Source organism: Neolamprologus brichardi, chromosome 6 (assembly GCF_056152115.1).
Source record: "Neolamprologus brichardi isolate AB-2024 chromosome 6, ASM5615211v1, whole genome shotgun sequence".
Taxonomy (NCBI): domain Eukaryota; kingdom Metazoa; phylum Chordata; class Actinopteri; order Cichliformes; family Cichlidae; genus Neolamprologus; species Neolamprologus brichardi.
In genome coordinates, this window is record NC_142109.1 from 32,130,125 (window position 1) to 32,156,376 (window position 26,252).

The following is a 26,252-nucleotide window of genomic DNA, read 5'->3' on the forward strand; positions in this document are numbered from 1 at the left end:
GTAATGCACTCTTTATGCTTCGTTTCCATATTAGTTCAAAAATCTAGCAATAAAGCATCAGCAAAGACAACGTGTGTGTTTCATTGAATTATTCAAAAAATAATGTGTTACTGTTTAGTAGGTTTCTGTAATGCATCAAGAGGTTATCACAAGCTACAGTTGCCCCATGTGCTTGAGGTGTGAGGGGAAATAAAACTAGTGCACATTTTTGCTGTGGGTGTTAGAGCAGTTAAAAATAAAATCTGTGAAAAGAGCACAATGAAGTCTCAACTTCTACATTAGTACTTAAGCATACTTCAGATGACAGAAGCTATTGATCTGAGCTGGCTGTCAACTGTCAGGGTAAGACGACAGAATTATATCTTGTTTAAAGAAATTTCTTGACTTGAGCATTTGTTGTACGTTTCTGGTTCATTTTTGGTCTCACGTGTATCTTAATTGTCAAATGCCTAAAAAAGGTCAGGGCTGCTGTTCATGTGTGAAAACTACTTTTCTGTATTAGAAAAAATGAAATATTCAAACTTATATATATATAAAAAAATAATTTATCCTCTTCTCATTGTTAAATGATTCCATACAGATGGCAAAGCTGTGGCACGTCCTGCTCCTGTGTTGGGCATGGAGTCCCCTGTGCCTTCCTTCCAGTGTGAGCTTCATTGGTACACCACAGGAGTGTGAAAAGGCTCACTTTGTCCCTGGTTACAATTTGGGCGGCGAAGGCTTTGACATTGTGATGATGGAGAGAAAAGGTGCCTATGTGATCGACACTGAAACATGGAAAATTGGAAATGGTAACTGTAAGTTGTACCAGAACAGCTACATGAATGGAGAGAAGCAGAAGGTCCCTGTTGCTGTGGTGGACTGGAGAACCCTGCCCAAGTGCAGTTTGAAGGTCTCCAGTGTGGTCTATGATTCTGTTGAAACTCTAGTCAATGACTCGACATCATCTGTATCCAACAACTGGAAAATTGGCCTTGACATCCCGGTAGATCCTTCAGTAACAGTTGGGGTTGGCTTTGGAGGTTCTCACTCAAGAGATTCCACCTTTGCTATGAAAAAGTCCAAACAAGACCGCTACACCTTCTTACACCATTCCATCAACTGTAAATTCTATAAGTGAGTATGTCAGTGGATATTTGTCTTTTTTTTTTTTAATTTACTGAGAATTTTTGTTTTATCTGATTTTACAGCAGAGGTGTCAAACAATTCGTAATTATATTCCCAGTGATGGGGAGTAACGGAATACATGTACCGCCGTTACGTATTTAAAATACAAAATATGAGTAACTGTATTCCGTTCCAGTTATCGTTTAAAAGGTGGTATTCAGAATACAGTCACTTTGTTGAAATAAATGGAGTACACGGCGGTCTTTTCCTGTTTCACGTGTTAGGCTGTGCCCTATTTTTGGTAATTCCACGCTGGTGGAAATCCAAACAAAACACGCATTAAGAGGCTCTATTGCTTGTGTGTTGAATCAGCCCCCCCATCATCTTTAAGTGACTGAGACAGGACTCATCACCACATTCTCATATCATCCTGACCCTTCTGGCTTCGCTAAAGCACAAGACACTTTAACGCCTTTCCCACGCAATGTACACAAGCTGTAAATTTCCACATTGTTTTATTTTATTTCTATTTCTATAATTTACATAACTCACCCACTTGCTGCACATAATGTCCTCTTTGTATATACTCATTCACTGTATATAAAGTTCTGTCTGTCCCTCTCTCTTTTTGTCTTTGCACAGTCGAGGAGCGTATTAGGTCACATTTCACTGCGTGTTATACCTGTATAACCATGCACGTGACAAATAAAGAATCGTGAATCTTGAAAATCTTGTGTCTCAACCCCGCGCCCCATGTCACCCCTGCATAATGTCATGAAGACATATTTTTAAAAATCATTATTCAAAAAAGCATTTAATATGAAGCCAATAGGTAGAGTGTTACAGGCATAGCCTTAAAGAATGTAGCCTTATGGGCAGTGTAGTCTGCGCTGCAGGGAGAATGGACTGCCATACCCGTTATGTGTCTGTGAGCGTGAGGGAGAGAGGAAAAAGGAGAGTCAAAAAGTACGAGCTGTCACCGACCAGAAACGGGAGATGGAAGCATGTAAATATAAAATTAAAAGAGTGCCCGACGAGCGCAGTTGTAAGTAAGCTATTAAGACTCGACTGTACACTGTGTTCGTGTTTTCCTCCGAAACAATAAGCTCCATTGAAGCAGCCTTTCAATGCCTCTCTCTGTCTCTCGCTAGCAAAGTTGACCCAGACAAGAAAGTAAAGCTAGTTTTCGGTTACGAGCCCGACACGGTACCCGACGTATTAGCCAGAAGTCCCTTTACTGCGGTTCGGACGTGTTTTATATACAAGATCGCTGCAAAAAGTGCAGCCTTACCTAATGTCCACCCTACTGTTAGTCATTTTAAATTAACATTTAAAAATCTAGTTGGTATTGCTATGGCGAGTAACCTGCAGTAATAGTGATAAATCACACAGCAATTGTACATTCATGTAGTTGTAAAAAGCATGATAATATATTAAGTAATCCAAAGTATTCAGAATACGTTACTCAATGAATATGTTACAAAATATACTTTGTATTCTGTGGAATACATTTTAAAGGTGACCTTCCCAGTACTGTATGTGCCATATATAACCCAATTTCACTTTATGTGGGGTGGAGCAGCCAAACCATCACATAAAAAAAATATTAAAAACAACTTTAAATGTAAAGAAATTACATACTGAAAATTTTTATATTCATTGTATCATACTTTACTAATCAGATCATTAAGTTCATTAAGTCCTCCGTGAATCGCAACCTTATCGTGGTGGAGGGGTTTGTGTGTCCCAGGGATCCCAGGGGCTATGTTGTCTGGGGGCTTTTGCCCCCTGGTAGGGTCTCCCATGGCAAATTGGTCCTGGGTGAGGGACCAGACAAAGAGCGATTCAGAAGACCCTTATGAAAAAAACACCGAGGGAACAGTTTACCCTGCCCGGGATAGGGTTACCGGGGCCCCGCCCTGGAGCCAGGCCCGGGGAGGGTGCCCGAGGGCGAGCGTCTGGTGGCCGGGCCTTAGTCCATGGGGCCCGGCCAGGCACAGCCCGAAGAGGAGACATGGGCCCATCCTCCCGCAGGCCCACCACCCGCAGGAGGCGCCGTAGGGGTCGGGTGCATTGTGTGCCGGGTGGCGGCCAGGAGCGGAGGCCCTGGCGGACTGACCCCCGGCTGCCAAGACTGGCAATAGGGACATGGAATGTCACCTCTCTGGTGGGGAAGGAGCCTGAGTTAGTGCGTGAGGTTGAGAGGTACCGGCTAGATATAGTCGGGCTCACCTCTATGCATGGCTTGGGCTCTGGAACCAGTCTCCTGGAGAGGGGCTGGACTCTGTCTCAGTCTGGAGTTGCCCCTTGTGAGAGGCGGCGGGCTGGGGTGGGTATTCTAATATCGCCTCGGCTTGCTGCCAGTACGTTGGGGTTTTTCCCGGTGGACGAGAGGGTTTGTTCCCTGCGCCTTAGGGTCGGGGAACGGGTCCTGACTGTCATCTGCGCTTATGCGCCGAGTGGCAGTTCGGAGTACCCAGCCTTCTTAGAGTCCCTGGGGGGGGGGGGGGGGGGGGGGGGGTGCTGGAAGGTGCTCCACCTGGAGACTCTGTTGTCCTGCTGGGAGACTTCAGTGCTCACGTGCGTAACGACAGCGAGACCTGGAGGGGCGTGATTGGGAGGAACGGCCTCCCTGATCTGAACCCGAGCGGTGCTTTGTTATTGGACTTCTGTGCTAATCACAGTTTGGCCATAACGAACACCTTGTTCGAACATAAGAGTGTCCATAAGTGCACGTGGCACCAGGACGCTCTAGGCCGTAGATCAATGATCGATTTTGTAATCGTATCACCAGACCTGCGACCATATGTTCTGGACACTCGGGTAAAGAGAGGGGCTGAGCTGTCAACTGATCACCACCTGGTGGTGAGTTGGATCAGGTGGCGGGGGAGGACGCTGGACAGACCTGGTGCACCTAAACGCGTAGTGAGGGTGTGCTGGGAACGACTAGCAGAGGCCCCAGTCCGCGAGATCTTCAACGCACACCTCCGGCAGAGCTTCAACAGCATTCCGAGGGAGGCGGGGGACATTGAGTCCGAATGGACCATGTTCAGCGCCTCCATTGCCGAAGCTGCTGCATTGAGCTGCGGCCGCAAGGTGGTTGGTGCCTGCCGTGGTGGTAATCCCCGAACCAAATGGTGGACACCAGAGGTGAAGGGAGCCACCAGGCTGAAGAAGGAGTCCTATCGGGCTTGGTTAGCCTGTGGGACTCCGGAGGCAGCCGACAGGTATCGACAGGCCAAGCGGAATGCGGCTCGGGCAGTGGCTGAAGCAAAAACTCGGGTGTGGGAGGAGTTCGGAGAGGCCATGGAAAAAGACTTTCGGACTGCCTTGAAGAGGTTCTGGCAAACCGTCAGGCGTCTCAGGAGGGGAAAGCGGTGCTCTACCTGCACTGTGTATAGTGCTGGCGGATCGCTGCTGATGTCGACTGAGAAAATTGTCAGGCGGTGGAAGGAATACTTCGAGGACCTCCTTAATCCCACTGACGCATCTTCCGAGGAGGAAGCAGAGTCTGGGGATGAGGGGAATGACCCGCCAATTTCCGGGGGCGAGGTCACTGAGGCAGTTAAACAACTCCTTGGTGGCAGAGCCCCTGGTGTTGATGAGGTCCGCCCCGAGTTCCTGAAGGCTCTGGATGTTGTAGGGCTGTCCTGGTTGACACGCCTCTGCAATGTTGCGTGGAGATCAGGGGCAGTACCCGTGGATTGGCAGACCGGGGTGGTGGTCCCCATCTTTAAGAAGGGGGACCGGAGGGTGTGTTCCAACTACAGGGGGATCACACTCCTCAGCCTCCCCGGGAAAGTCTATGCCAGGGTGCTGGAAAGGAGAGTTCGTCCGCTAGTCGAACCTCGGATGCAGGAGGAACAATGCGGTTTTCATCCTGGTCGCGGAACACTGGACCAGCTCTTCATCCTCTCGAGGATACTTGAGGGTGCATGGGAGTTTGCCCAACCAGTCTACATGTGTTTTGTGGACTTGGAGAAGGCATTCGACCGTGTCCCTCGGGGTGTCCTGTGGGAGGTGTTGCGGGAGTATGGGGTGTCTGGCCCATTGCTACGGGCCATTCGATCCCTATACAACCGTTGCAAGAGCTTGGTTCGCATTGCCGGCAATAAGTCGGACTCGTTCCCGGTGGGTGATTGGCTCCGCCAGGGCTGCCCTTTGTCACCAGTTCTGTTCATAATTTTTATGGACAGGATTTCTAGGCGCAGCCAAGTGGCGGAGGGCTTTCGCTTTGGTAGCCTCAGAATCTCATCTCTGATCTTTGCGGATGATGTGGTTCTGTTGGCTTCATCGGGTGAGGGCCTCCAGCTCGCACTGGAGCGGTTCGCAGCCGAGTGTGAAGCAGCGGGAATGAGGATCAGCACCTCCAAATCTGAGGCCATGGTTCTCAGCCGGAAAAGGGTGGAGTGCCCACTCCGGGTCGGGGATGAGTTCCTGCCCCAAGTGGAGGAGTTCAAGTATCTCGGGGTCTTGTTCGCGAGTGATGGGAGAAGGGAGCCGGAGATCGACAGACGGATTGGGGCTGCAGCTGCAGTAAGGCAGACGCTGCACCGGTCCATCGTGGTGAAGAGGGAGCTGAGTGTAAAAGCGAAGCTCTCAATTTACCGGTCGATCTACGTCCCTACCCTCACCTATGGCCACGAGCTGTGGGTAGTGACCGAAAGGACTAGATCGCGGATACAAGCGGCGGAAATGAGCTTCCTCCGAAGGGTGGCTGGCCTCTCCCTTAGAGATAGGGTGAGAAGTTCGGCCATCCGGGAGGGGCTCAGAGTAGAGCCGCTGCTGCTCCACATCGAAAGGAGCCAGCTGAGGTGGTTTGGGCATCTGACAAGGATGCCCCCTGGGCGCCTCCTGGGTGAGGTGTTCCAGGCATGTCCCACCGGGAGGAGGCCCCGGGGCAGACCCAGGACACGCTGGAGAGATTATATCTCTCGGCAGGCCTGGGAACGCCTTGGTGTTCCCCCGGACGAGCTGGAGGAGGTGGCTGGGGAGAGGGAGGTCTGGGCCTCTTTGCTTAGGCTGCTGCCCCCGTGACCCGGCCCCGGATAAAGCGGATGAAGATGGATGGATGGAAGTTTGAGTTTTTCCTGTTTCTGTCTGTAGCTTAATTATTGTTCCTCAGTATTGCTGGCCGTGGTTAATGTATTTTTCAGTAAGACGATGTAAAACTGATGATTTTCCTGTAGTTAAGATTGAGAAAAGATGCAATCTTTTCATAATGATTTAAAAAAAATGCTTCCTGGTGCAAAACACTGAGTCAGATTCACCTGTGGGTCAGATGTTTGACACACCTGTTTCTCAACAGTTTGCTGCCATTTCCTTAGTATTGTGATTCTGTTTTGAATTAATAGAAAGAAAATCTAAAGTGATTCAAATGAAATGGTTCAGACATTAATGCATTTATATGCTTTTCTGTTCCACAGCTACAGACTGGCAACAAGTCCTCCACTGAGTCAGGAATTTAAGTCAGCTTTGGATATTCCTCCTTATTCCTCTAAAACTGCACCATTATATCACAATCTGATTGACACTTATGGAACACATTACATCACACAAGTGTCTCTTGGAGGTGAAATTAAAGCAACCACTGCTGTCAGGACCTGCATGGCTACAATGAATGGACTAACAGATACTGATGTTAGTGACTGTTTGTCAGTTGAAGCTTCAGCTTCTTTTGCAAATTCTGCCAGTATTAATGCCACAATTGACCACTGTCAGAGAAAGAAAAAGAAGTTAGGGTCTAATCAAACTTTCAGCAGTTCATTTAATGAACGACACACAGAAGCCATTGGTGGAGATATTGATGGAGGTGATATCCTCTTTGCAGGTCAATCTGACCCCTCGGTCTATAAAAACTGGCTCATTTCTCTTAAAACTATCCCTGATGTGGTCCAATACAACTTAAAACCCCTACACACCATACTGCCATTAAATCATCTGGCAAGGGCGGGACTGAAGCAACAAGTGGAGCAGTACATTAAGAAAAATGCAGTGCTGAAGAAATGTTCAGAAACCTGTAAGATTGGGCACCGATCAAATGTAAGAGATCCTTGTGCTTGTGTCTGCAACAGTAACCAGAACATCAAGTCAAACTGCTGTCCTGCTGGGAAAGGTTTTGCAACCTTAAAGGTGTTCAAACTTTATGCAAAGGGTCTGTATGGTGATGACTGGACTCATACAGATGGTTCAGTGGAGGTGACATATGGTGATCAGAAAAAGCGCACTGATATTATAAGTAATAATGACAACCCTATATGGAGAGAAACATTTGAGTTTGGAACCATCACCATCACCATGAAAAACAAACTTACATTTGCTGTGTATGATGAGGACACTTACTGGAACAGTGATCTGTTAGGCAAGTGTTCATTTGATCTGCGAGCAGGGAAGGTGAGCGACAGCTGCATGCTGAATCATGGGACCTTCTTCTTTTCCTATGAAGTGGAGTGTGCACCAAGTCTTAGTGGGAACCAGTGTCAGGAGTATATCCCCTCGGCCATGAGCCCGTCTTTGGCTGAGGTTTTCCACACCAGAAATGGGGTTCTTCTTGGAAAGATTGCGAATAAGTATAAGAAGCCAGCTAATGGATATGGGTATGGATTTGACGACATGCTGAATATCTATGTGCTTGTACTTCAAGGCATTCTGTCTTTAACTTTTATGTGAAAAAATATTTTTTTTGAACTCAGAACTGTAATGCACTTCCTATGCTTCTTTTTCCATATTGTTTCAACTATCTAGCAATAAAGCATCAGCAAAGACAACGCCTGTGTTTCTTTTAAGTATTCAAAAAAAAATACTGCGATATTTTTTTGGTTTTGATATAACATGGCAATGAAGGGTGTTCTATCCATTTTTGCATAGAGAGTGCAAAAGTGTGTCGTCTATATAAAAACATTAGAATATTGAATTGAATCTAACATTCACCTTAAACACCAGTAAATGTTTCTGCCAGAAGCAGAAACATCCAATTTAGCATCTTATTGAAACAACCCATCATTAACTCTAATACTAGGAGACTCAGGAGTTTAAACAGAAACACTAATGAATCTACAAGGGTTTCACCAGTTTTGGAATTATTAAAGTTTCAAAGGAAAGTTGAAAGTTGTTTCTTATACTCAGTGTTGGGGAGTAACGGAATACATGTACCACCGTTACGTATTTAAAATACAAAATATGAGTAACTGTATTCCGTTACAGTTACCGTTTAAAAAGGTGGTATTTAGAATACAGTTACTTTGTTGAAATAAATGGATTACACGGCGGTACTTTCCTGTTTCATATTGTGGCGGGTCAGGACTGTTTGGGTTTTGTTTGACAGCTAGTTCTGTTGTTCCAGGTGGCAGCGTTACGGTTGCCATGGTTACAGGGTGCCGGTCTCTCTGCGTGTTTCCTGGGTGAGAGAGCCTGTTGTTGTTGTTGTGCTAAGCTAATAGGCAGAATGCTACAGGTATAGCTCTAAAGAATGTAGCATCATAGGCAGTGTAGTCCGTGCTGCAGGGAGAATGGACTGCCATACCCGTTATGTGTCTGTGAGCGAGGGAGGGAGAAAAAGGAAAAGTACGAGCTGTCATCGAGCAAAAACGGGAGCTGGAAGCATGTAAATATAATAATAACCACTGCAGCCAAGAAGAGTGCCTGAGCCCAGTTGTAAGTAAGCTATTAAGACTCGACTGTACGCCGTGTTCGTGTTTTCCTCCAAAAACAATAAGTTCTGTTGGAGCAGCCTTTCAACGCCTCTCTCTGTCTCTCGCTAGCAAAGTTGACCCAGACAACAAGGTAAAGCTATTTTTCGGCCAACACGAACCCACAGTATTAGCCAGAGGTCCCTTTACTACGGTTCGGAGCTGCGGACCTTCAGTAATAGTAATAAATCACAGCAATAGTACATTCGTGTAGTTGTAAACAGCATGATAATATATTAAGTAATCCAAAGTATTCAGAATACGTTACTCTCATTGAGTAACGTAACGGAATACGTTACAGAATACATTTTGGGGCATGTATTCTGTATTCTGTAATGGAATACATTTTAAAAGTAACCTTCCCAACACTGGTTATACTTTATTCATCTCCTGTTGGGAAATTATTCTCAGCATTTAACCCATTCACTCAGGGAAGCAGTGGGCAGCCACCAGTTCAGCACCAGAGGAGAAGTGTGTAGGGAGGGTAAATTGCTCAGTGGTACCTCAGGTTAGCCGTTCGGTGGATTTGAACCCTCAATCTTCCAATCATGGGCAAATGCTCTACCTACTGAGCTATTGACATAGATGAAACAAAGACATAAAGTAATCATGTATTAAAAATATACAAAATTTCATAGTGGTATTTAAACTGTTATGCTGAGTGAACGGACTCTATGGCAGAATACACAGAAGCGCAGAAAATGCAGGGAGTGCTCTTTATTTGCTGTGTCAAAGTTATTTAAACGGGATGAGATTATACTGAGGAATAAACAGAGGGAAACCAGGGGAGGAGGCTGACACGCATTCGGAGGGAAAGGGGTTACCCGCGCACGCAGGGTGGATCTATAAGAAAAAGAAAAACGAAACCTTAGGGGGAGACGCCAAACCACCGGTAAGAAACAGCAATAAACATGGGGAGAGTTGGAGAGCTCACTTGTCACACTGGCTGTACGGGCTCGGGCGAGGATTCTCGGGATGTGGGAGAAACGCTGTAATTGATCTCCGTAGTGATCCCGGAAATGCGGCTTCACAAACAGCTGACAGGTAAGCGGGTGATGGATCCGGCTGAGGATACAGGACAACAGGTAAGCAAACAAAATCCAAGACATAGGTTGGCCGTAATGCACACCGCGGAGAATTAAACACGTTACCACTCGAGGAGGTGGCAATACTCCGACACCAGACGTCAGTCGCGCTGCTCCTAAGTAACGCTCCATCAAATGACGTCTGATGCAACGCCGGTGTGTCAGCATCCCGTGACACACCACCCCGCCTACCTGAGCTGAAAACAGAAGCAGACCCCGTGACACCACACCAGAGAAACCCCACCAACTCCTAACATAAACTAAATGTACATGATAATTAGAATGATCAAAAATGTGTCACGGAGTTAGTGAATTCCAATATAAAGACAAACAAAGACATCAAAACAAGCCCCCTGAATAAGATCCTTTTTACATAAAAATAAAACTAATCGACTTACAAAAGTTTATATTGGTAACTGTTTGTTCAGTTTCTTCTTTAAAAAAATTAAAAAAAATTCCTGACCTTTGGGTCAGGAATTAATATGCCGGTAGAGGAGGCAATTTTATGTTTGGTCCATTGGGCTTGGACATCTTTTAATTGTCTGGCAAGTAATTTATGGGGTTTATCTCCTAATTCAAAGTTAAGAATATCGCTTCCGACTTGGATCCCAAATGTGATTGTATTGAAGTTTTAGTTTTAGAATAGAACTAGAGATATCCTCAGTATTAGTTTGGAGAAGTGACTCCTTTAATGTTGATAATTCTGACAGATGATTTAATCTCGATCTAGGAGCAGGGAAGGTGAGTGACAGCTGCATGCTGAATCATGGAACTTTCTTCTTTTCATTCATTTTAGCGTGTGCACCAAGTCTTAGTGATAACCAGTGTCAAGAGCAGACATGGGCAGTAACGTGTTACAAGTAACACTTCTTTCTACAGAGAAAAATTTAACTGCAAATGTGAGCAAACACATAGCATGCTGCCACGAGAACGTGAAATTCCCAGAGAAACCCCCGGATCCCCCCGGGCAAATCTCAGACTGCTCCACTTCTTCTAAACAGGTGAAAATAGATTTAAGAACAACAGGACTTAGTGCCGCCGACTCTTTGATTTTATCTATTTTTTGCTGTGTTTTACTTGCATCTATTTGAAAGAGTGAGTGTAAACATAAAAAAAAAATAATTATATGCTGGAATATGCAGAAAATAGGTTTAAATGTTAAATAAATTTCTTCAAGTCAAAGACTGTCCATCCATCCATCTTCTTCCGCTAATCTGGGGTCAGGTTGTGGGGACCAGCAGCCTAAGTAGAGAAGCCCAGACCTCCCTCTGCCCAGACACCTCCTCCAACTTGTACAGGGGAACACCAAGGCATTCCCAGGCAAGCCAAATGATAAAATCTCTCCAACGTGTCCTAGGCCTGCCCCGGGGCCTCCTCCTGGTGGGATATGCCCAGAACACCTCACCCAGGAGGTGCCCAGGAGGTATCCTATTCCAGCTGAGGAACATGGCCTCCAATTTGAAGGTGCTGATTCTTGTTCCCACCGCTTCATACTCGACTGCACTCGACTTCATCGGGTGAAGCCATCACCCAATGAAGCCAACAGAGGCACATCATCCGCGAAAAGCAGAGGTGAGATTCTGAGACCACCCAAGTGAAAGCCTTCCGCCACTTGGCTATGCCTAAAAATCCTGTCCATAAAGGAAACCTGAGGGACACGATCGAATGATTTCTCCTGTACACCATACACTGGTTGGGCAAAACTCCCATGAAACTCAATTATCTTTGAGAAGATAAAGAGCTGATAAAGTTTTGACTCAACAGTTTCAGTATTAACAGAGATGATAGGGCGTTCCCCTAAGATGGTAAATGGTAAATGGCTTGTATTTGTATAGCGCTTTTACTAGTCCCCTCTAGGGACCCCAAAGCGCTTTACACACCCAGTCATCCACCCATTCACACACACATTCACACACTGGTGGAGGCAGCTACAGTTGTAGCCACAGCTGCCCTGGGGCAGACTGACAGAAGCGAGGCTGCCATATTGCACCATCGGCCCCTCTGGCCATCACCAGTAGGCGGTAGGTGAAGTGTCTTGCCCAAGGACACAACGACCGAGACTGTCCGAGCCGGGGCTCGAACCGGCAACCTTCCGATTACAACTCCCAACTCTTGAGCCACGATCGCCCTGAAGATGACTGTCATGGGCCTTTTTACTTTTAACTCTGAATGCTATTAGCACTTCATTGCAATAATGTATACTATGTATACTTTATTAATCCCCACAGGGAAATTAGTCATCTGCATTTAACCCATTCACTCAGTGAAGCAGTGGGCATCCACCAGTCCAGCGCCCGAGGAGCAGTGTGTAGGGACGGTACCTTGCTCGGGGGTACCTCAGGGTAGCCGTTCAGTGGATTCGAACCCCTGACCTTCCGATCATTGGGTGACCACTGCCCTGGATGATAAACTGTGAATGACTACATACTTACTGCTAAATAGTGTCATATGCAAGTCATCAATAGGGATTTGCTGGAGAATCTCATGCTCAAAGCACTGATAGATGTAAATTTGAAAAGTCCTTTTTCTATTATCAAGACTCAAACCAGTGCAGTGTTAACAGTAGAAAAGAAAGCAGACTTCATTCACTTTTATTGCCTACTCAATAAAAATAACAATGATTCTGTACACTTAACAGCAAAAATGTATGCAAAGAATATTGTGAAGTGAAATAAATTTACAGAGGAAGTGGTACGAACCTTTAAAAGAGTGACACATTTATTTAAATGTGAGCTGTTTTATATAGTGCACAGCTGAAATTCAGTCCAATTTTATTTTATTTTATTTATTTAGTGCTGAATCATAACAGCTGCCTCAAAGCAAAACACACGCACAACGGCCTTACAGACAAGAACGCATTAGTCTGGAATCAGAATCAGAAAGAATGTCAGTTTACTGAAGGTTGCTTCCTTATCAGGAACTGGTTTCAGCACTTTTATTGTAGAAGGACATATAGTTAAAACCTTAATATGCAACATAAAGAATAAATATAAATAAAATGATGTTTTTAATATCGTCACACATAAAAGCATTTTATTAGAAAACTGATAAGATCTCCTGCAAAATGAAGCTTCCTCATTCAAGTAAATGAGTCAGGCATGAGTCTCAGTGTGAAGTACCTAAACACATGAGAGATAAACTAAAACAGACAGTTTGGTTAATGTGGTGTGAGAGCAAGGCGTCGTCTGTGGTCACTGAATAATGTTACAAGTATGTGTGCTAAGTTTATTTTTTTTAACTGTTCAGTTACCTACCTACCTTAGTTAAAACTAAGAACATTTCTTGTGTGCTTTATTCCGGTTATTTATATAGTTATCAAGTTTAATGAGTAAATTTAATGAGAAACACACAGAGGTCATTAGTGGAGACAATGGAGCTGATATCCAATTAGAATCATCTCTATTCAAAAATGGGCTCAGCACATTTAAACCCACAACTGGTGTGGTCTGATACATCTCAAAGTCCCTGCACACTACAGCACATTAAGAAATATGTAAGATTGGATGTAGATCAAATTTTACAGATCCTTGTGCTTGTGTCTGCAACAGAAGGTGCAGGTGACATATGGTGATCAGAAAAAAACAAATTAAACCAAAACACTGATAATATAAATGACTATGGTCCTTAAGGCCCAGCCAGCTTTAAGACACACTTGTATTTAGTATTTATGATGATAAGTACTAGCACAATGATCAGGAAATGGTGAGTGTAGTATAGTCTGCAGCTCTGCTGTAGAGGAGAGGTGGTGCAGTGGGATCAGGGGGCAGTGCGAGTATGGCTGGCAAGAGAACTGGATCCAATACGGTAATCATGCTCTCCCTATATCAGTGATGCTGGGACCTGGAGGCACAGGTGTGCTGAGCTGCGAAAAGCAACGGTGTCATGATCAGGCTGTGTGCAGGCAGGAGAGGACCCAAACGCAAACTCACGGGAAAACAGGACTGAACTCAAAATACAGCTTTATTGCTGACAGAGGATAAAGGCGATACAAAATAATATGAAACTAAACTGGGAAGTACTAAGGAACTGACTCACGAGGAAACACACGGAGGGGCACACAGTCATGAGGGAGAACACGACACAGAACTGAGGGAGACGCAGACATAAATACACAGAGGGTTAACGAGGGAAGTAGGAGCACACGGGGAACACAGCTGACACAGATAATCGTAACGAGACACGGCAGGAGTAAATGCAACACTGACGGGAGACTGTCAAAGTAAAACAGGAAGTACACAGAGGTTCAGACAGGAGGAGAGAGAGCACGGACATAACGGGCTGGGGGAAACATGGAATAAAACACAAGGAGGGGAAACAAGGGTTCACAAATACACAGAGGGGCACACAGGGAGCAACCAAATAAGGAACATCTTAACTAAACAACCTAGGAACCACGGCATAAATAAAGAACAAAATACAAAACACACGAAAACTAAGAATACTGGGCCAACATGGCCCAGGACCATGACAAACGGTGAAGAAACAATATGATTATAGAGGAGCTGAACCAGCAGGAATCTGACATAAGACATGCTTGACTCAAATACCCTAACTTTAAATTGTCAATTAAACATACATTTTAACAATAAATGTAATATGGACATGTTAATAATGACTGCCCCTATAGTAACCACAGAAAATGTTCTTCAGCTGCATGTTTGATTTGGAGTTTTACACCGTTTGCCTTTGCTGATGCAACCCACAATAAATGTGTGTGTCCTCCAAGGATCAAATGAAGGAGGTTGCTTAGTTATAATCTACCGCTGTCATGTACAACATGCCTGACATGTCTGAAAATTAATATTGACCTGTTATTTTGTCTCCTTTCTTTTAATTATATGCTACTTGGTAATGCACATCAGAGTAACATTATTTTATGTCTTGACGTCTTTTACACCTCTTGACATCTCTCCTGCACTGAGGTGCTTTTCACCTTCACCTTAAATCCTCACTTGCCTTACTGCTGTGTGTGCTTTGTGTGCATAGGGCAACTGAAACTGAAGACGATGTGAACAATAGCCACAGACTTAAAAACACACTAGGCTCAAGATGTCAAAGATATCACTGCACGCTGGCCCAGGGTTTAATCAAATGAGGTGTGAAGGAAGTAAAAGTAACACATTTTTATTGCAGATGTCCTTAAATGTAAAGTTAAGTACTGTAATGAGAGTTACTTGTTGTCCACAGCCTGAATTCCTGACTCCTCCATTGAGTCAGGAATTCAAATAAGCTGTGAAATGCCTTCCTTCTTTCACCGTCGATAATGTGGAAGCATATCATAATTTGTTTGACACTATGGTACACATTCAAGTGTTTCTTCAAGGGGTTATAAAAGCAACCATTGCAGTCGGGACCTGCAAGGCAACCATGAATGGCGTGTCAGCTACAGAAATCAGTGATTGCTTGTCAGTCAAGGCTTTGAGTAGTCTGTACTGACTCAATAATAAAGCTCTGTAACTTAAAGAAGAAGAAGCTTTCTATCCCAAGTTTCAGGGATGAATTTAGTGAGCGGTATACAGAGGTCATTGGTGGAACTAGTAATGTCTATAAATGTCGGCTTAGCTCATTGAAAAAAATAAAAGCCTGATGTGGTCAGTACAGCTTAAAACTCCGGCACACCTAACTGCCATCAGATCATTTGCCAGGGATGGACTAATGCAAGAAATTTCATGCTTTGCCTCTCCAAAGTGTGTCATAAAGTTCATCCTTATGCATATCTTAGTCATGTGGCTATAAACTCGGACTTCTAGGGGACTTTCATTGATGTATTTACATCAGTTTCTTCTGCATTCACCACTTTTTGCCATATGCCACAACTTTATGTCATTAACTTGTATCTAAATTCTGCCATAGGTTGAGTTGTTTTTTTTCTCCTTTTTTTCTGTTTGTTGTTCATGGTCTCTATTTTCTGGCCTTCCCTCATCCCTCAAACCTGGCTACCCCTTGTAACAGTTGCTGTTGTAATGCAGTGTATCACCACATGGCGGCGCCTCCTGTCTCATGACTCGTGTGTCACCCCCTTTTTGTTCTTCTTCGCACTCTCCCTGTAATGGATTGTCCCGTGTGCACGCGGACTAGTGTGCTCTCGGGTAATGTGTGGTAGAGGTGGCACTTTTTATTTTGATATTTTAAATAAATGAGTGCTTGTGGAAAGTTCAAAGCTGTTGCTCATTCGATATCCACCTGCACACCTCCACGGCTGGCTTCATCTCCACCGCACGTTACACCCTCCCTTAGCTCTCTTCCTGTTAAAAGGGGTTTCTTCTTTCCTTCTGTCATCAAGTGTCATCGGGAATCATCCAATCATTGGGCTTCTTTCTCTCTATTATAGTGTATGCTGTTTTTACCTTATAATATTAAAACATGGCTTGAGATGACTCTTGCGTGAACAGCTTATATGACTTCAGCTGAACTGAATTTTAAACCGCAGGTTGCTTCATTTATTAAGTCTAAACATGTGACTTGTCTTTGGAGATCCATTGTGGTCATATTAAAAACAGAGATTGTGACATTTCACATGAACTCCTTCTGTAATTTACATTCATGTTTTTTTTAAAAAAAATCAGTCCTTGGTGAGGGACCAGACAAAGAGCGATTCAAAGGACCCCTATGAGTGTACAATCAAGGGAACAGTCCACCCCTTTAGGATAGGGTTACTGAGGCCCTGCCCAGGAGCCAGGCCCGAAGGCGAGCGTCTGGTGGCCGGGCCTTAGTTTATGGAGCCCAGCCGGGAACAGCCTGAAAAAGCGACATGGGCCCATCCACCTTTAGGATGACAGTGGCAGTTTACATGAGCTTCCTTCTGCAATCTCCATGCATGTTTTTTAAAAAATAAGCCAGAATAGTTTACCTTTTATGCCAGCAGGGAAAATCTAATTTTTCTGATCAATTTGCCTTCCAAAGTTTGTACAAATAGATGTCCATATATGATACACAGAATGCGTCGTGTCACTTACTCGAAATGTAGTTGTGATGGAGCAGTCCCATTGTTAAATCTATATATTTTACACCATAAAGTAAATACTTTCTTTCACTAAAAACAAAGCTACTAAACTAAAAACAGCTAAATACAACTAAAACTGAAAAGAAAAATTAAATGTTATTAGGCCTGGTTGTACAGAGCACTTTTCTGCTCCACCTAAGCACAGTAGGCTCTGAGTAAAACAGATGCTTTTTTGTCAGAATAGATAGCGTTAGTGGATAGTGAATGGTGTTATTTTTTTTCAGATGTCAGAGATATCACAGTAAAACAACAGTTTTAATTAGATGAGGTGTAAAGAAAATAAAAGTCACACATTTTTATCGCGCATGTTCTGAAGTGTAGAATTTGGGAGATTAGCAATCAGGTCAACACATCTACATTAATAGGCAAGGCAAGGCAAGGCAAGGCAAGTTTATTTGTATAGCACAATTCAACAACAAGGTGATTCAAAGTGCTTTACAGAGACATTAGAAACAAAAACAAATAAAAAGCGTGATTTAAAATTGATTAAAACAAGCAAACAAACTAACTAATTAACAAACAAACAAACAAACAAACAAAACAGTATATAAAATCAAAACAGATAAAATCAGAACAGTAGATAAAATCAGTAGTTAAAGTGTAAGTTTTGAGTGCGGATTTGGTGCTTTATTCAAATGCAGCTGAGAACAGGTGAGTCTTCAACCTGGATTTAAATAAACTGAGTGTTTCAGCTGATCGGAGGCTTTTTGGGAGTTTGTTCCAGATATAAGGAGCATAAAAGCTGAATGCGGCTTCTCCGTGTCTGGTTCTGACTCTGGGAACTGATAAAAGACCAGATCCAGATGACCTGAGGGATCTGGAAGGTTCATACTGGGTCAGGAGGTCACTGATGTATTTTGGTCCTAAACCATTCAGAGCTTTATAGACCAGCATCAGAACTTTAAAGTCTATCCTCTGACGGACAGGCAGCCAGTGTAAAGACCTCAGAGCTGGACTGATGTGGTCCACTTTTTTGGTCTTAGTGAGGACTCGAGCAGCAGAGTTCTGAATGAGCTGTAGTTGTCTGACTGATTTTTTAGGTAGACCTGTAAAGATGCTGTTACAGTAATCAAGCCTACTAAAGATGAATGCATGGACTAGTTTTTCCAGGTCCTGTTGGGACATCAGATCTTTTATCCTTGATATATTCTTGAGGTGATAGTAAGCTGATTTTGTTATTGTCTTAATGTGTTTTTCTAAGTTTAGGTCTGCATCCATCACTACACCCAAATTTCTCGCCTGGTTTGTGGTTTTTAGGTGTATAGACTGAAGTTCTCTGGTGACCTGTAATCGTTTTTCTTTGGCGCCAAAGACTATTACTTCAGTTTTGTTTTTGTTTAGCTGGAGAAAATTGTGACACAACCAGTCATTAATTTCCTCAATGCATTTACCAAGAGCCTGTACAGGGCCTCGGTCTCCTGGTGACATTGTGATATATATTTGTGTGTCATCTGCATAGCTGTGATAGTTTATTTTGTTGTTGTTTATGATCTGTGCCAGTGGGAGCATGTAAATGTTAAACAGAAGAGGTCCCAAAATGGAACCTTGGGGAACTCCACATGTGATACTTGTCTGCTCAGATGTGAAGTTACCTATTGATACAAAGTATTTCCTGTTTTCTAAGTATGTTTTGAACCAGTTTAGTACAGTTCCTGAAAGACCTGTCCAGTTCTCCAGTCGTTTGAGTAATATGTTGTGGTCAACTGTATCAAATGCTGCACTGAGATCCAGTAAAACTAAGACTGACATTTTTCCACTGTCTGTATTCAGACATATGTCATTAAACACTTTGGTCAGAGCGGTTTCAGTGCTGTGGTTCTGTCTAAAACCTGACTGAAAGGCATCATAGCAGTTATTCTGTTTTAAGAAGTAATTGAGCTGTTGAGAAACTGCTTTTTCAATGATCTTACTTAAAAATGGGAGATTTGAGATCGGCCTGTAGTTGTTCATTTGTGTCTTGTCAAGATTGTCCTTTTTTAGTATAGGTTTTATTACAGCCGTTTTTAGTGATTCTGGAAACACACCTGATAATAAAGAAAAATTGACGATCTGTAACAGGTCTGACTCTAAAGTCTTTGAGACCTTTTTGAAAAAACTTGTTGGCAGGACATCTAAACAGCAAGAGGAGGAGTTCAGTTGACCTAAGATGTCCTCCAGGTCTTTGCTGTTAATCGGGTGACCTACTATTAAATAGGTCAGATAAAAGAAACTGTAATGTCACAACCCAGCTCAAAGGATGTGACAAGTAAGTGGGAGACCACACTGTTGAGACAACAATTCTTTTGGTCCTGGTAGAGCTCACGCTGAGATGTTTCCATGTTTTACACAATCCTTTTATTGCCCATTATTCTTACAGATGCATCTGGAGATCCGCACACTGCATTCCTATGCAGTCCTATGCTAAAGGCTAGTTATGGCAAATGGCCTGTATTTGTATAGCGCTTTACTAGTCCCTAAGGACCCCAAAACACATTTAGTCATCCACCCATTCACACACTGGTGATGGCAGCTACATTGTAGCCACAGCTGCCCTGGAGCGCACTGACAGAGCCAAGGCTGCCAGACACTGGCGCCACAGGGCCCTCTGACCACCACCAGTAGGCAACGGGTGAAGTGTCTTGCCCAAGGACACAACGACCGAGACTGTCCAAGCCAGGACTCGAACCGGCAACCTTCCAATTACAAGGCCAACTCTTTTGCCACGGTCGCCCACAATAACCTCTGGTCCCCTCCCCCCTACAGTGGCCAAGGGTGCTGACACCCTGACCCCCATCTCCTTTTAAGGTAGTGTCCGTTTGCCCTTTGTCTGCCCCTCAATCTCAGTAACTCTTGCTTTCTACCCTGGGGGTGGGGGTTGATTGTCCTCCTGCCCTGCACCCCAGTTCTTTGTTCCTATTCCAGGCCTATTTTCTATTTTGTATTCTTACACCCATTAACCGCAATATTATAATGTTGCAAGCAATCCCAAACTATAATCTCTTTAAGTCTGATGTATATTAAGGAATCTATTCTATACAACACACAGGCTTTTAAAGGCTCTAAGATATTTTAATGAAATAAAGTAAAGAAAGCCAAACACAGATTAAATGGTACAACAGCCATAACTGAACTTAACCAAGGGAGCATAATGAGCCACAGACAGGAAGCTGGAGGTTCAGTCAAAGTGGCTTTATAATGCACTGGGACTGGCCTTCTCAGGTGTGCCGCGTCTGTAATTGGGTCTGCTCCACCTACTGGACTGGCTGTCAGCACCTCTGCCGGATTGGTTTTGCATCACCGACATGATTTATACATTGCGAAGCCCAAACAACCTTTGATTAAGTGGCTGGCACAACACAGAGGAGCTAACTTGTCAGCCCATGACTCTGCAGTCTATTCACACCTACAGGCCAGTGGACACTCTTTCAATAATATAATATAATATAATATAATATAATATAATATAATATAATGGGCTGGGCTGTGGGGGGATAGTGTTTGTTAACAGTCTCGATGGCCCAGGGGAATAAGCTATTTGAGGCGCAGACCAGAAGGATGCTGGTCAAAAAGGTGGTGGATGGGGTGCAAGGGGTCACCTGTGGTGGCCCTGTTTTTCCTGAGACAAGAGGATCTGGCCATGGTCTCCAAGGGTGGCAGAGGGCAGCCAATGATTTTTTTTTTTTTTTTTTTGGGGGGTGGGGGGGGTTAATTACCCTCTGTGCAGTCTTCCTGTTCTCAGTAGTGGCCCCTGAGTAGTAAACGCCCAGACAGTAGGAGAACACGTTCTCCACTGAGGAGCAGCAGAAGGCCAGCAGCAGCTTCCGGTCCAGGTTATTCTTCCTCGGGACATGGAGGCATATAGCCACTGCTGGGCCATCTTTACCAGGGGATTGATGTTGTGGGTCTAGGTGAGATCAAAGGAGAGGTGGATGCCCAGAAACCTGTAAATGGAGACAGATTCTGCCTGTTTGCCATTTATAATGAGAGGGCAATGCACCTGTCTGTGCCTCCTGAGCACAAGTGGGACAAGTTCTCTACCTTGGCCCTGTACGCTGTCTCACCACCATCATGAGCCCAACCATGGTGGTGTCATCGGCGTACTTGACGATGATGTTGTTTGGGTGGGTTGGTGTGCAGTCATATGTGTACAATGCATACAGTAGGGCAGGGGTAGGCAACTCCGGGCCTCGAGTGCTGGTGTCCTGCAGGTTTTAGATATGTCCTTGATTCAACACAGCTGATGCTCAAATTACTAAATTACCTCCTCAACATGTCTTGACGTTTTCCAGAGGTCTGATAATGACTTAATCATTTGATCAAGGTGTGTTGACCCAGGGTGATATGTAAAACCTGCAGGACACCGGCCCTCGAGGCCTGGAGTTGCCTAACCCTGCAGTAGGGGGTTGAGAACACAGTCGTGCTGGGATCCAGTTCTGAATGACAGTTGGGGGGGGGGGGAATCGGACTGATTGAGGCCACGAGGAAATCTTTGATCCAGAGGCAGGTGTCGGGGAGGGATTTGAAGGTGGTGAAGATGTCTGAGATCATGGTGTTGAATGCTGAGCTGTAGTCCACGAAGAGAATCGCCACATTGCTCTTCCTGTTCTCCAGATGGGTCAGTGCTCCGTGAAGGGTGACGGTGATGGCATCCTCTGTGGGCTAATTTGCTCTGTAAGCAAACTGGTGGTGGTCAAGGGAGCGGGGTACACAATGTCTGATGTGCTGAGAGACTATCCGCTCGAAACACTTAATGACTACAGATATGAGGGCTATAGGTGAGTAGTCACTGAGGCTGTCTATACCAGTCTTTTGGGGGACAGGAATGATGGTGGAGTCACTCTCAGTCTCCACCTCCTTGCTATAGACGTGTGCTTCAAGGGGACTTCCACTGATTTATTAGCATCAGTTTCTTCTGCAATCACCACTTTTTGCTCATAATGTGTGTATATGAGACTACTTCATGTCATTAGCTTGTATCTAAACTTTGCCATAGTTTGTGGGATTTTTTTTTAAATTCTTTTAAAGTTTCCAGCAGGAAAAATCTAATTTTGTTTATGCAGTTGGCAATCATCACTTTGTGTTGCAAAGTATTTAGCCTTGAAATATGGTTTTATGGAGCAGTCACATTATTAATTGTATATATTTAACATTTTAAGAAAGAAATACTTTTGTGGTACTTTAACTGAAGACAGTTAAGAAAATTAATCAAATTATTTTCAATTCGTCGAATCAGCCTTGCAATGGATATCCCATAATTGAGAAACAAGAGCCGCAGAAAGTCCAATTTATGTCTACAGCACCATCCACTGGGCATCCATTAAAATATGAAGATGATACTGTCTGTGTGTGAGGTAGGAAGGAAGTAAAATTCACACATTGTTATCTTGGATGTTCTTAAGTTAATATTTGGGAGATTAGCGATCAGGTCTCCACCCCTACATTAAAACTATAAAATAGGTCAGAAGCTGCTGATCAGGTCAGAAGCTGCTGATCAGGTCAGAAGCTGCTGATCAGAGCAGAGTCAACATTGAAGGTAAGACTGCTAAGTCCTGCCTTGTATTATTTTTTAAGTTGTGCACATTCTCATTTTAGTGCACTTGTTCTGATTCTTTATTTGTCCTTGATGTTATTAATGCCGATTTGCGATGCTCTCTTATTTCTTGTTTCTCCTGTCGCTGCCAATGACTGATAATAAGGGTTGTGATACTTTCATGGCTTCTGTAATGCGAATGTGAACCTGTGAAGTCTGACAATCATTGCTTTAGTGTACTGATTAATCTTTGTTTATCTCCATCATTTTTTTCTTCTCTTATTGTTTAACTCTTTCATATAGATGGCAAAGCTGTGGCACGTCCTGCTCCTGTGTTGGGCATGGAGTCCCCTGTGCCTTCCTTCCCGTGTGAGCTTCATTGGTACACCAGAGGAGTGTGAAAAAGCTCCCTTTGTCCCTGGTTACAATTTGGGCGGCGAAGGCTTTGACATTGTGACGATGGAGAGAAAAGGTGCCTATGTCATCGACACTGAAACATGGAAGATTGGAAATGGCACTTGTAAGATGTACCAGAACAGATACATGAATGGAGAGAAGCAGAAGGTCCCTGTTGCTGTGGTGGACTGGAGAACCCTCCCCCAATGCAATCTGAAAGTCTCCAGCACGGTCTATGATTCGGTTGAAAGTCTTGTCAATGATTCTACAGCATCGGTGTTCAACAACTGGAAAGCTGACCTTAATTTCTCTTCGACAAAGCCTGGGGTTGCATTAGGAGGTTCCCACGCCAAAGCATCTACCTTTGGCATCAATAAGTCAAAACGAGACCGTTACACCTTCTTTCACCATTTTACCAACTGTCAATACTATGGGTGAGTGTTTGGATGAATATTTGTCTTCATATTTTATTTATTTGATTCACTGAGATTTATATTTTTTTGTCTTTCTTTTAAATATTTAGTTTAGAGCTAGTTAATGGGTCATATACAGCCTAATCAAATATTAAGTGAGTCTGAATAGTAAACCACTGTTTAATATGTCACATAATCGTTCCCTTCTCTTTCACATAAAAAAATGGGGTTTTTTTGCACATAAAAACATTCTGAAAATGCTTAAATTAACAGTTTGGACAACCACTGTCATTATCTATATTTAGGATCTTGGAACACAATGATTGTTGTTTCTCTTACATTTAACACTTAGTAAATGTAGGCAGTCTGGCCTGATACTTTCTACTATATGAATCTTTGCATGGGGTCGTGTGGTGCTGCATTTATTGCTTCTAGGACTATTGTACGTATTATTATCACACTATCCTAAAAACTCTCCAAAAAGCTTTCAGATGATACAAAATGCTGCAACGAGAGTACTGACGGTGGCTAGAAAGAGAGCACATTTCTCTTGTAGTGGCTTCTCTTCATTGTCTACCTGATGAATCCAGAATAGAATTTAAAATCCTTCTCCTCACATAGTACACTTCATAGTACCGTATCACCCCAATAGAGCACTTTGCTATTGGCTATTTCTGATTCCTAGGATATTTAAAAGTAGAATGGGATGCAAAGTCTTCAGCTTTCAGGGCCCTCTTTTGTGGAATCAGCTCTCAGCTTGGATTCGGGAGACAGACAGCCTCATTATGTTAGGATTGGGCTTAAAACTTCATTTTTGATAAAGCATATAATTAGGGCTGGATTGGGTGACATGGATTCTCCCTTACTTACACTGCAAATAGTCTAGACTTCTTGGGGATTCCCATGATGTAGTGAGTGCTTCTTCTTCACTCACTGTGTTTATACATCTCACTGCATTTTATCATTTATTATTATTCGTCTCTGGCTCTCTTCCATAGCATGTCTTTTGTCCTTTCTTTCTCCCTTCACCACCAACCACGCATGGCAGATGGCTGCCCCTCCCTGAGCCTGGTTCTGCCGGAGATGTTTTCCTGTTAAAAGGGTTTTTTCCTTCCCATGGTCACCAAAGTGCTTGCTCAAAGGGGTTTCTTTGATTGTTGGGGTTTTCTCTGACATGTTTTCTGGTGTTTTCTGGCAGTCAAAAGGTTTACTTAAAGAAAAATACCACCAATAAAGCACAATGTGATGAGTGTTTATTACTTTTCTGTTGTTTTATGTTCCACAGTTACAGACTGGCAACAAATCTTCAGATGAGTCATGAATTCACGTCCGCTGTGGATTCCGTTCATACTGTGGAAGCATATAATAATGTGATTGACACTTATGGAACACATTACATCACACAAGTGTTTCTTGGAGGGGATATAAAAGCAATCACTGCTGTCAGGACCTGCAAGGCAACCATGAATGGACTAACAGATAGTGATGTTAGTGACTGTTTGTCAGTTGAAGCTTTGAGTGGTTTCAAGCATCCCAACAATATTAACTCACTGATAAAGCACTGTAACTCAAAGAAGAAGAAGCTATCTATCCCAAGTTTCAGTGGTGAATTTAGTGAGCGACACACAGAGGTCATTGGTGGAAGTAGTAACACAGCTGATATCCTTTTTCAAGCAAAAGACCCTTCTGTCTATAACAGCTGGCTTAGCTCACTGAAAAGTACACCTGATGTGGTCAAGTACAGCTTAAAGCCCCTTCACACCTTACTGCCAAAAAATCATCCAGCTAGGGCAGGACTGAAGAGAGGAATAGAGGACCACATTCAGAAAAATGCAATGTTGAAACAATGTTCAGGAGCCTGTAAGATTGGGCACAGATTGAATGTTAGAGATCCCTGTGCTTGTGTCTGCAACAGTAACAAGAATATTAAGGTAAACTGCTGTCCTGCTCGGAAAGGTCTTGCAACATTAAAGGTGTTCAAACTTTATGCAAAGGGTCTGTATGGTGACAGGTGGAGTAAGACAGAGGGTTCAGTGGAGGTGACATATGGTGATCAGAAAATGCGCACTGTTATCATACCTAATAATGACAATCCTACATGGCCAGAAACATTTGAATTTGGAACCATCACCATTGACATGAAAAACAAACTTAGATTTGTTGTTTATGACGAGGACAGTTACTGGAACAGTGATCTGTTAGGCAAGTGTTCATTTGATCTGCGAGCAGGGAAGGTGAGCGACAGCTGCATGCTGAATCATGGGACTTTCTACTTTTCCTATGAAGTGGAGTGTGCACCAAATCTTGGTGGGTACTCGTGTCAGGAGTACATCCCTTCTCCTATGAGCTCCTCTTTGGCTGACGTTTTCTACTCCAGAAACGGAGTCCTTCTTGGAACGTCAGGGGAGAAGTATGGCTAGTCAGTCAGTCTAAGAGCAGCTGTTGATGTGAAATGAGTTGATGACTAAATAACAATCCGATTTTATGCTGAATATCTTTTGCTTGTACTGTATAGCATTTTTCTTGCAAAATTAAGAAATTATGTGCGTTCGAGAAAGTAGAATTGGTCAAATTACAATCTGTAATTTCTAATCTTTATAGTATGGAATTTTTTTTTTCTTGGCTTTTCCAAATACTCGCAATAAAGCATCTGCAAAGACAACACATGTGTCTTACTTTGTAATATTCAGAATGTATCACTTTATGGATCTGGTGAAACACTTTTATCTTAACTTTTGATGTGTTAAAGTCTGTCATGTATTTGAACCAGGGCACCTCTAAATTCAACTCTTCCTAATTATTGAAGTACACATGAATAATTGGACAACTGTAACAGCAACAATTGTATCATTAATGACATCTGAAGGAAACCTGAAATAAACCCACGAGGGTGTGCTGAAGTATGAGCTCATTTCCCCTTAACTACTATTTATTTACACAATACTTGCAGGAAAAGTCCCTGCAAGAGTTTAGACAAAAATCCAACACTCTTCTATGCGCAGTACTTGGTGACAATGAAGAGTGAATAAGTCCATTTCAGCATGGAGAGAA

The 26,252-nt window shown here is 43.5% G+C and overlaps 1 protein-coding gene and 1 pseudogene across 2 annotated transcripts; both read left to right on the forward strand.

The window, feature by feature from the left end:
- The first annotated feature begins 300 nt into the window (after window positions 1-300).
- On the forward strand, window positions 301-7,776 carry LOC102785881 (perforin-1-like). Its single transcript, XM_006790839.2, has 3 exons — window positions 301-342; window positions 581-1,116; window positions 6,534-7,776. The coding sequence occupies exons 1-3, from the start codon at window positions 301-303 to the stop codon at window positions 7,774-7,776; spliced, it is 1,821 nt and encodes a 606-aa protein (XP_006790902.2).
- Window positions 7,777-9,583: 1,807 nt separating this feature from the next.
- LOC148102612 (perforin-1-like) lies at window positions 9,584-25,657 on the forward strand (annotated as a pseudogene). Its single transcript, XR_015719201.1, has 3 exons — window positions 9,584-9,687; window positions 22,696-23,222; window positions 24,487-25,657. The product of XR_015719201.1 is annotated as a perforin-1-like (transcript).
- Window positions 25,658-26,252: the final 595 nt, after the last annotated feature.

Coding starts and splice junctions, on each gene's coding strand:
- LOC102785881 (XM_006790839.2), top strand. CDS start 301: ATGACAGAAGCTATTGATCTGAGCTGGCTGTCAACTGTCAGG. Junction 343..580: donor GCTGGCTGTCAACTGTCAGG/GTAAGACGACAG, acceptor GATTCCATACAG/ATGGCAAAGCTGTGGCACGT. Junction 1,117..6,533: donor ATCAACTGTAAATTCTATAA/GTGAGTATGTCA, acceptor TCTGTTCCACAG/CTACAGACTGGCAACAAGTC.